The sequence below is a fragment of the Vicugna pacos genome, chromosome 2, assembly GCF_048564905.1.
Source record: "Vicugna pacos chromosome 2, VicPac4, whole genome shotgun sequence".
Taxonomy (NCBI): domain Eukaryota; kingdom Metazoa; phylum Chordata; class Mammalia; order Artiodactyla; family Camelidae; genus Vicugna; species Vicugna pacos.
Window position 1 is genome coordinate 36,847,340 of NC_132988.1, and position 10,422 is coordinate 36,857,761.

The window sequence follows — 10,422 nt, forward strand, 5'->3', positions numbered from 1 at the left end:
CTCCTAGGCCTGCATTACTAAAATATCCATCACAGTTTACTGCCTTTCAAAGAGTGATTTAAGAACTTGCATCAGAATCATTTGGAATGCTGGTTACAACATGTCATTTCTTTATAGCCCATGCAGTAGACCAGCACTATCCAATATAAATGTAACACGTCACTTATGTAATTTTAAATGTGCTGGTAGATTGATAAAAAAAAACTAAAAACAAAAAAGTGAAATTATTCCACTAATATATTTTATTTAATCCAATGCATGTATAATATCACCTTAATATGTAATCAGTTAAAAACTTTATACTTGTAGTACATCTCAGTTAGGACTAACACATTTCAAGTACTTAAGTGTCACCTGTAGTTAATGGCTGTGGTGCTGAACTGAACCAGACTTTAAAAAGGGGGAATAGAAGCCAGGAATCTACATATTTTGCAAAATACCCAAGTCATCTTTCATATACACAAGTTTAAGAACCACCACTCTACATGGTCCTGTATATAATCTATTCTACAATCCTTACAGAATCTACACTTGGGGGAAAAAAATGCCCCTTTAATTACATCAGTCCTAAGAATTTAAAAATCCCTGGTACCTCCAGTTCAGTTAACTCAGATGGGTATTCAAAGCTCCCTAAAAGTGGCATCACTTCATCCATCCAACCTGCTCTCCAACTAAAAAATGTTTTGGGTTCTTCCATGAAGTTTTCCTAGGCAAATACTAAAATATTAATTGAACAAATATTTCTGGAGTACCCACTAAATGTCATCGTGAACCTCGGCCAAAACAGGAAAATATAAAACAAATCTTTAAATAATGATAATGTAGTTGTGTTCATTGCAACAATGAAAGCAATGCCCTAAAACAACACTAAGGAGATGCTATGAGAAAGCATGAGCAGGAACTTACAGTTTGAGGGATCAAAGAAAGTTTCTTTAATGCATTAACATTTAAGTTTAAAAATTATAAATATAATCAGAAATTTAAACAAATAAAATGAAATTTCTGGGCAAAGGAATCCACATTATCAAAAGCCTTGAGTTGGAAAAGTTACTAAAGAAGTAGGTAGATTAGGACAGTAAACTGAAAGAGGGCTGCCCAGATAGGCAGAGCCAGGTAAGATCAAATGTGAGCCTTCAACTTTTTAAAAATTACATATGTTTAAACAAAGCTAGATTATAAACTCAAAAAGTACAGACCATGTCTTCTAAACCTTAACTCTTATATCTCCTCATTGAACACAAAAAACATTAACAAATACTTCCTCTGTACAAGGACATTTCACTTATTTTGCTAGCCTTTTAAATTCCAGAATGTCCAAAATCATACTAAAAATTACTTGTTTGTTCAGATAATTTACAAACTGTATTATTATGAAACTGAAGGAAGTCTTTCCTGAAGTGCTGAGTAGTAAGTATCTTAGAAAAAGAGACAATTTCTATATGGAGTAGGGTGAGCATCATGCCCTATCAGGGTGATGCCAGAATTCTGGCTCTAACCCAAAATACTGTTGGAAGGAGTGAAAAGATGGTGATTTAAACACACTATTGCACATGTACCACAGAGACTAAAAGATGTAAGGAAAATATTTTACTAGGTCAAGCCAGCTTATTACCTGTTATACCTGTTTCACTCCTCAAACTGACCAAAATCTGATATATAACATTGTGATAGGCAGAGTTCTAAGATGGCTTCCAAAATGTGTGGTCTCTGGGGAGCATATCCTATATACCTCCCCTTGAGTATAGCAAGACCTGTAATTATGAGGAGATATACTTTGAGGATTAGGTTCATCAAAGAGGAAGTTATCCGACCGGGTCTGACCTAATATGATGAGCCCTTAAAAAGAACCTCCCTGAAGTCAGAGAGGCTGGAAGTGAAGGCCTACAGAAGGGCTACCTAGCAAAAGCACAAGCCTGTCCTCCGGCCAACAGGTAGCAAGTCAACGAGAACCTCGGTCCAAGAACCACAAGGATATTAATTCTGCCAAGAACCAAGGGGCTCAGAAAAGGACCCCAGATTCTAGATGAGATCCTACGTGCAGACAGATGCCTTTACTTCAAACTTGTGAGACTGAGCACCCAGCTATGCCATGCCCAGACTCGTGACCTAAGGACTGAGATAATAAATAAGTCTTGCTTTAAAACACTAATCTGTGGTAATCTGTTATGCAGCAATAGAAAACTAATACACTCAGGAACTTTCTCATATAAGTAAGTAACAGTATGTCTAGTGGTTAAGTTTTTCAGACTCCATTTTACAAATAACCTATCCAATTGCTTTAAGAATAAAATTGTTTCATAATTTACATGAACACTGTGCACTACCTCCTTAATACTTCTCATCCTAACATTAAAAGTCACTAAATTTGTTAGTCAAAATTCACTGAAAAACTCGAGGTCACCTTTTTCCTGACCAGTCGCCTAAAGGTGGGCAGGGTATACAGAGCTCAAACTGGACCAGTAGGCGCAGCCCCCTGCTGCTCCCAGACTCAGCCTCATGGCGGGCTCGGCGGGGTGGGCGGGTAGAGGCGAGCTGAGTCCAGGCTGACAGAGGACAGAGAAATGGATGCGGTACGTCTCTTTAATTCCTAAACGTCCCTTTAATCCCTCTTTTTCTCAGGAGAAGCCGTGCTCCCACACTGTGGCTGGGCTGCCTCGCACGCAGTTGCTCTACGAGCTCCCAAAACATCTAGGGAGTTTCCATCGCCCACGAAGGATCATTGGGGCCACTCAAGGTGCAGCTGGCGGACCGTTCGCATTATTTTCAAAAGATCTTTCAGATTCAGAAATTGTACTCCTTGTTCGCTCTTGTCCGCAGACCTAGGGAGGGAGCGGCCACTAAAACGGGATCCAGCATCTTCCTCCCTGGGGTCCAGCGCACAACAGGCAACCTGCCGAGCTTCCTTACCAGGACTAGCCAGCCCTTGCCTACCCACTGCGCCTGCGCCAATAGCCGGCTCGGGCGACAGCGGAAAAAAGGGGCAGGGCCTCCCTGCGTAGGGCGGGGCCCAAAGGCTCGCCGCGCCTGCGCGAAGAGCCCCACGGCGTCCTGCGTCGTTACTTTTGAAACGAGTGGCGGGGAACTGCGCTGGAAGCCCCTGGTGTCGCTGTCTGCAGGGTGGAAGCGCGTGCCTTCGTCCGTGAGCCTGGCCATGGCGCTGCAGCTCTCCCGGGAGCAAGGCATCACCCTGCGCGGGAGCGCCGAAATCGTGGCCGAGTTCTTCTGTAAGTCCTCCTCGCGCAGCCGGAGGGCGGGGAGAACTGAGCCCAGGCCGCCTGGTAGGCCCGCGGCTGGCCTCCGAGGCGGGGAAGCCGGGTGGGCCCGAGTGGCCCCGAATTCAGGCCCTCTCAGCCTGCAGGAGGAATCGGGGAAGAGGCGGGTGCAGGCGCGACTTCTGGACGCATTGCTAATGGTGGAGGAGGCCTAGGGCTGCGGAGGCCTGCCTCGCGGCGCAGCCCCTTCGCCAGGAGCATTTCTTTAAAGCGCAGATCCTCCTTCCCCCGCCCCCTCCCCAGGTGAATCCGGAGTTGAAGGTGATGGGACTAGATTTCCGGAAGCACTGTTCTGGACCAGGCCGGTTGTACCTTCTGATAGAACCTGACAGGACTTGTGAGGAGAAATGGAGGAAAAGAGACAGGGAGAGGCTTGCCTGGGGCACTGGACTGCCAATCAGTTGCCTATTTTGACATCTTTTAACCATATAATCTGAATTTCGTCTTGTACTACAATGAAATGAAATTTGGCAGCAGTAGATTAATGCAGTTTGGTATCTTTCATTGTCACATAAATACCTTTTTTTTTTTTTGCAGGCGCTTTCTCTCTTAAAAGTAAAATTTTAAGGATTTTTTAATGCCACTTTGTACCTACTCTGCTTTCAGCAAAACACGCAGAAACACCTGTGTTTAGACATCTGCAGCCTTACACCATTACTGAAACTACAGCCACAGCTAACTATGTTTTATTTTCCTAAGTTACAAAGTGATAATGACCTTGCTGTAACATTTCTTTTGTTTTCAGCATTTGGCATCAACAGCATTTTATATCAGCGTGGCATATATCCATCTGAAACCTTTACTCGAGTGCAGAAATATGGACTCACTTTGCTTGTAACCACTGATCCTGAGCTCATAAAATACTTAAATAATGTCGTGGAACAACTAAAAGGTATTTAATTGATGGAAACAGTTTTGAGTTTTGCAGACCTTCTAGGATCCACATTTTCTAGCATCTTAGTGATCATTTTTCAGCTCTGAGCATAGTGGTGTAAAATACACCACTGTCTCAAATATAGTGAATCAATTGGGAGGAAACAAATGATATATAAATTGAAGAAATCCCACCATTCCCGCACCACATTTTGAGTTGGCTGCATATTTTAATGTTAGGAATCTGATATGACTTAACAAAACAATCTCCATCAACTCCTTTAAAATGACTATTGCAGTTTATGTAACCTAATGGGACACACTGGAATTTTACGCAGTTATGACGGTATTCATTATCTGAGAAAAATCCACTATGTATTCTTAATATATTTTTTGTAATTGCTTGGAGTCTAAAGCCATCGTTATATTAAGACCAAGAAATTAAAACTGAATTCAGCCTGGGAACTAAACTTGAAAAAAAAAGAAAAAAAATGAAGAACTACAAATAATAGAGTACCCATTAAGATTTTCTTACTTTTCATCTATTTCTATTTATCTTTTTTAAAAATTCTGCCTGTGAGTCAGTAAGTCTTTTTGTATCTGAACACTCATTTCTTCCTTTTAGTTCAAGAAGTTACAGTGTTGTTGGATCAGTATTTGTTTTCCATCTATTCCTTTTCTTCTTCTAAAATTCTTGTTAGTTTCTCTTTCATGTTTCTCTCCTTTTAGAATTCTCACTTCTAATTTTCCTCTGTTGTAGGATATTTCTCCCTAGCTACCCATTTGATCTTCTAAAATACTAGTTGTAAAAAAACACTATGGTCCTCATCTTTTTTATTTTAAAATTTATGAATCATTTTTTGTTGTTTCAAATAGTTTCATTTTTAAAATTACATCATTTTATTTTCATTAACTTGAGGGCTAAATCACCCATAGTCATTCATAGGGCTGCACTCAGATTATCTGGCATGGAACCTCTAGGCAACTATGCATCTATGTCTTCATAATTTGATGGAGAAGCAAGCCTTGCCTAAGCTACTGGTTTTTGGGTTGTCTCCTTTGAGACTAATGGCATTTCACCTTAGATGTATCTAGACCTTCTTATTTAACTTCTTGCTAGTTAAAATGGAGGGATTGCTCTTTACAGGCAAATTGTTCAGTCTGTTTTAAATCCCATTCCTCTAGCCTACTTAGGAACTTTACCCTATTCCTTCTCTCTTGTACTGTCAACTTCTTTGTTTTGATTATTCCCATCGGTTTCATTTCTCTGCAATTTTAAATGGGGAAAAAAATTATCACCTACCCTAGATTTTCAAATTACCATCTAATCTCTCCTTTTCAGAACTAAACTGATAAAAGTTGTTCATATATGCCAGGGGTAAGCAAGGCTGACAGGCCAAATCCAGCAAGTGGCCTATTTTTGTATTACCTGCAAGCTAAGAATATTTTATATTTTTAAAGGGTTGTTTTTAAAAAGACTATGTACTAGGAGTTTGAGATTTGCAAATGATAACAATTATATATAAAAATAGATTAAAAAAGCAATTTTTTTCTGTATAACACAGGGAACTATATTCAGTATCTTGTAATAACCTTTAATGAAAAAGAATAGGAAAATGAATGTATGTATATATATGCATGACTGGGACATGGAGGCGGTACACCAGAAATTGATCACTGTAATTGATGATACTTCAATTAAAAAATAAAAAAAGACTGTAACCTAGTTAGCCCACAAGCCTTAAATATTTCTAAATTATTTTCTATCCCAAGAAACAAAAAACTGCTGATTCCTGAATACACTATCCCAATTTCTAAGATTAATTCAGGACTCAATCTGTGAGGCCCTCTTCCTATAGTCTCTCTCTAGTTGATCTCTTACATGTACATGGGTTCAGTAATAACCTTTGTGTAATTGACTAACTAACCTCTTCTAACTCTGGGCTCATATACTGAGTGTCTCCTTCGATGCCTTAATGTGGCTATCCCAGATCTACTCAGACTCAGCATATTAAAAACTAAATTTGAAATCATCTCCATTTCAGTTCTCTTTCCTCTCAGTGAATGAGTCAACCATCCAACTAGAATATAAATCAGAAACTTGGGATTTAGCCCTGATTTATTCTTCTTTACTCTCAGAGGTAATCCAATAAATCTTAACAATTTTAACCATGAAATCTCTTGACTCTGTCTACTGCTCCATCTCTACCAGTTTATCCTCCTACAAGCCTTTATTACGTCTTGCTTGAATTACTAATTAATTGGTGTCTGTACATCCCCTATTTACCTCCAATTCACTCCCCACGTCACATCCAGAATGATAGTTTTGAAATACAAGTCTAATTACTTCATACCCTGCTTCAAACACAGTAATGACCTCCTTAGTTCTTAAAGTATAATTTCCTTAATTTGGCCCACATGGCCTTGCATGGTCTAGCCCCTATTTATCTTGCCAGACTTGCCTTGTTCATTCTCCCTTTCTTAACTGCCATTGTACTGGCCTTTCGAGTCTTTAAGACATATACCTCTTTCCTATCCTTTTGCATATTTAATGTTGCTGATTCTTAGGACTAAATTCAAACCATCCCTAAGTGACTCAAATTTTCCTATTTTATGCTTTTATAGCACCATATATCACACCTTCATAGCAGTTATCACAATTATAATTCATGTTTATTGGTGCAATGATTAATACCATCTCCTACACTCTTCCCGTCGATTGGGATGGAAGTACCACATATTCACTACCTGCCCTCAGCACCCAGTACTATACCTAGGACAAATACTGAGAATTTGAAAGCAGCAGCTAGGTCATTGATGGGGCAAGTTTTCTCTACAATTTGGAGGAGATCCAAAATAGCAGTGGTAGAAATTTCCTGAAAGTGGTGAGGGGGACCTGAGAAGAAAGTTGGTTTGTAATGCAGTGCACCAAAAAAAGATGCCTTGTTATGTATTGCAGAATGGTTATACAAATGTTCAGTTCAGAAACTGGTGGTAGTCATCTCAAATATTGAAAGTGGTGAGGTCCTTGAAAGATGGCAGTTTGATATTGAGTGTGACAAGACTGCAAAAGATGACAGGTAAGTATGAATTAAATTATTTCCACTTTCATATGTTTATTCTAAAACTTGTTTTCTTTACTAAATGAGTTCTAATTATATTGAATAAGTTTCATTTAAGGTATACTTTTTCCTAAGATGTTTAATTTGATCTTCAGTCTCCTACGGAAAAGAACTGTGCTCACTTGGCGTATCACTGGCTTGTATAGATAGTGTACTTTTAACATAATTGCCTTTAGTCTGAACTGGTGAATTTCAGACTAGTGTTTCTGGTGGTATATGCAAAACTACACATAGTGTACTAGGTGGCCCATTTAATGAATTGTTAATTCATTAAAATTGTTAATTTTTAACTGGTAATTCATAAAAGAAATTATTTTTAGAAAGGACTTTTAACCATAAGGGATTATTAGACTCTCCCAGTTTAAGACGCAGCTCTACTGTATTTCATTTAATGCTACAAGTTTCCTAAGACCGTTCATAAACTCTGAAGTTTCCAGATGATGTAAGTGGGAAATGCCCATCATTATATGCTAATGTCTAGCATTATCGTAGGCATGCTTCCCTGTAAATTCAGAGCCATTTCTCATAATGAAATGTAGTTTGCTTCTGAAGCCTTTGGTCAATTTTAGGAAATTTTTAGCATATAAAAATAATCTGATATATAATTTAATATCTTTGAGGAATAAGGAACTAGACATTTAGACATTACTAAAAATGCCAGAATATTTATAACAATTAAATATTTTAGATACTACTTATTATTTTTATTTTTTAAGAGTTCCTGATGTTTTCCTGACTTGGAGCATTTGGAAGATTTTTCTGGTCATCTGATACAGAATGGCCTAATACTAAGATCAACCCTAAAATATGATTAGAAGAATAAATGAAATAATAAAAACACATATTATGCCTATTGTGTTAAAGGTCCTTAGGATATACTTATACTTTTTTTTAATTCCTTTTTAATGCGTTACTTAATTGATTTTAGAAGCATTTAATCAGATAATCTTACCAAAATTTTAAAAACTTGTTAAAACTTAAAATAAATTAATTCATTTGGCTTCTTTGATAGTGCACCCAGAGAAAAATCTCAGAAAGCTATCCAAGATGAAATCCGTTCAGTGATCAGACAGATCACAGCTACAGTGACATTTCTGCCACTGTTGGAAGTCTCTTGTAAGTATTACACAACTTCACGTTGACTTCAATTTATTGGGAAAAAAACGAAGTTACTATTTTAAGAATTATCCCTTTATTAAATTTTTTCTTAATTATCAATATCATGTAATAAAAATGAGAAAAGAATTATAAAGCAAAAGTAAGTTATGTACATTCTAGAAAATTTGCAAATGCTGAAAAAGAAAGGAATAAAATTATTCCACAATACTCACTCTTGATTGTTTTGATGTAATTCCTTTCATTATTTTAATTTTTTACAGTTTTATGTATATATTTAAGACTAAAGCTATAATTATGTCTTGCCTTTCTATCTTTGTTACTGCTTCAGTCATCAGGTATTTCCTGAATACCTACTATATGCCACACATTGTTCTAGGCACTAGGATACATCAGTCACAGAACCAAGATGTTAGCTTTCCTTAGGTTACATTCTTGATATCCCACGTAATTGATTATACACTTCCTACAAATATTTTTAATGGTTTACTCTTTAAAGAAAAAAAGAAACTTGAATTTTTCATAAGATAAAGTGAAAGGAGTGCAATACTTACAGTACTGCAGTAAATTTCCATTGAGAAAAAGCAGTTAACTTAAGAGACCAGGCTGAACTCTTTTCTAACACACTGGATGGTTCGAAGTATGAGACAGGGAGGGTAGTTTTATTTTTGAAAAAATAATGTACTTTAATGATTTTATTCCCAATTTAGGTTCATTTGATCTCCTAATTTATACAGACAAAGATTTGGTTGTACCTGAAAAATGGGAAGAGTCGGGACCACAATTCATTACCAATTCTGAGGAAGTTCGTCTTCGTTCATTTACTACCACAATTCACAAAGTAAACAGCATGGTAGCTTACAAAATTCCTGTCAATGACTGAGTCTGAGATAAGGAGAATAATGTACTTAAAATTCTCAAATGTGGTTTTCCTGGAACCTGATCAACTATAGTTGATATGTTTTATTTCATTGGTTAATTTTTAGATGGGGAAGACTTAACATTATACTTTACTGAATCTGCATAACTGTTCCTTTTTTGGTACCTGTTTGACTTTCCATAGGATTGACAAAAGTTACTGCATACTGTTCAAAAGGGAACTAGCAGATTACATCAGTATTGTTATGTCAGTTCCTTTGGAGGTGGTAACTGTAGATGGAAAAACTTTTGCTATAAAGCTAAATCCCTTCCTAAATCAGACTGTTTCATCAAGCATCTTGACTCAGAAAATAGAGAAATATTTAAATATAAAATACAGCAAAAGAAATATGAATATTCAGAATCTTTGTTTAGGTCTGAAAGTAACTGATAGTCCATAGTAATTAAATATTGCTTCTATTAGGTCCTTTTGCCATTTATTTCATTTGTATAGTTTCCATATTGAAATTTTTTCCAATTATTTGATTTTAATTTATATAACTTGAACCTGTAAAGCCCTGGATATTTCTACTGTTTAAATTCCATTCTTAAAAATGTCTTTTTATGTTTTATAAAATCAAGATTTAAATGACAAATACAAAATAAAGTTAAATGTGTATGTTTTAAGTTTGTCTTAAGATATTTTTATTTTGGTATGGTGTTGATACAGTTAAATAGTTATGGTGGATTCAGTACAGCATATTATTTCTTGTGCCTGCTATGTTTCAGGAACTAAGGGTACAGAAGTTAAGTCTTAAGGTACTTTCAATTTAATGGACAAGCTTTTATGTACCCCCTTCATCTCATAAGAGTAGATTTAAAACAAACATTGTTCTTTGTGTAAAATGATAAATATCATTTGGAATTAATTCAAGTTTAGCAAATGTTGGCTTGTAGAACCTTTTTATACTCTTAGCCTTACTGTCAGCCTAATTTTTCTTACACCAGTTGAGCCTTGAACAATGCAGGGTTAGAGCACTGACCCTCCAAGCAGTTGAAAATCTCAGTAAAACTATAGCCAGCATATCTGTAGTTACTCCATGGATTCAACCCACCGCAGATGGTGTAGTACTGGAGTATTTACTATTGAAAAATATCCAAGAATAAGCAGACCTGAGCAG

The 10,422-nt window shown here is 36.9% G+C and overlaps 1 protein-coding gene across 1 annotated transcript; it reads left to right on the top strand.

Moving 5' to 3' along the window:
• The first annotated feature begins 3,016 nt into the window (after positions 1–3,016).
• On the top strand, positions 3,017–9,928 carry MAD2L1 (mitotic arrest deficient 2 like 1). The gene is made up of 5 exons (XM_006213927.3): positions 3,017–3,224; positions 4,018–4,164; positions 7,105–7,225; positions 8,280–8,383; positions 9,094–9,928. Exons 1-5 carry the CDS (start codon positions 3,152–3,154, stop codon positions 9,264–9,266), a joined length of 618 nt encoding a protein of 205 aa, XP_006213989.1. The 5' UTR covers positions 3,017–3,151; the 3' UTR covers positions 9,267–9,928.
• Positions 9,929–10,422: the final 494 nt, after the last annotated feature.

Coding starts and splice junctions, on each gene's coding strand:
- MAD2L1 (XM_006213927.3), top strand. CDS start 3,152: ATGGCGCTGCAGCTCTCCCGGGAGCAAGGCATCACCCTGCGCGGGAGC. Junction 4,165..7,104: donor TGTCGTGGAACAACTAAAAG/GTATTTAATTGA, acceptor TATGTATTGCAG/AATGGTTATACAAATGTTCA. Junction 7,226..8,279: donor AAGACTGCAAAAGATGACAG/GTAAGTATGAAT, acceptor CTTCTTTGATAG/TGCACCCAGAGAAAAATCTC.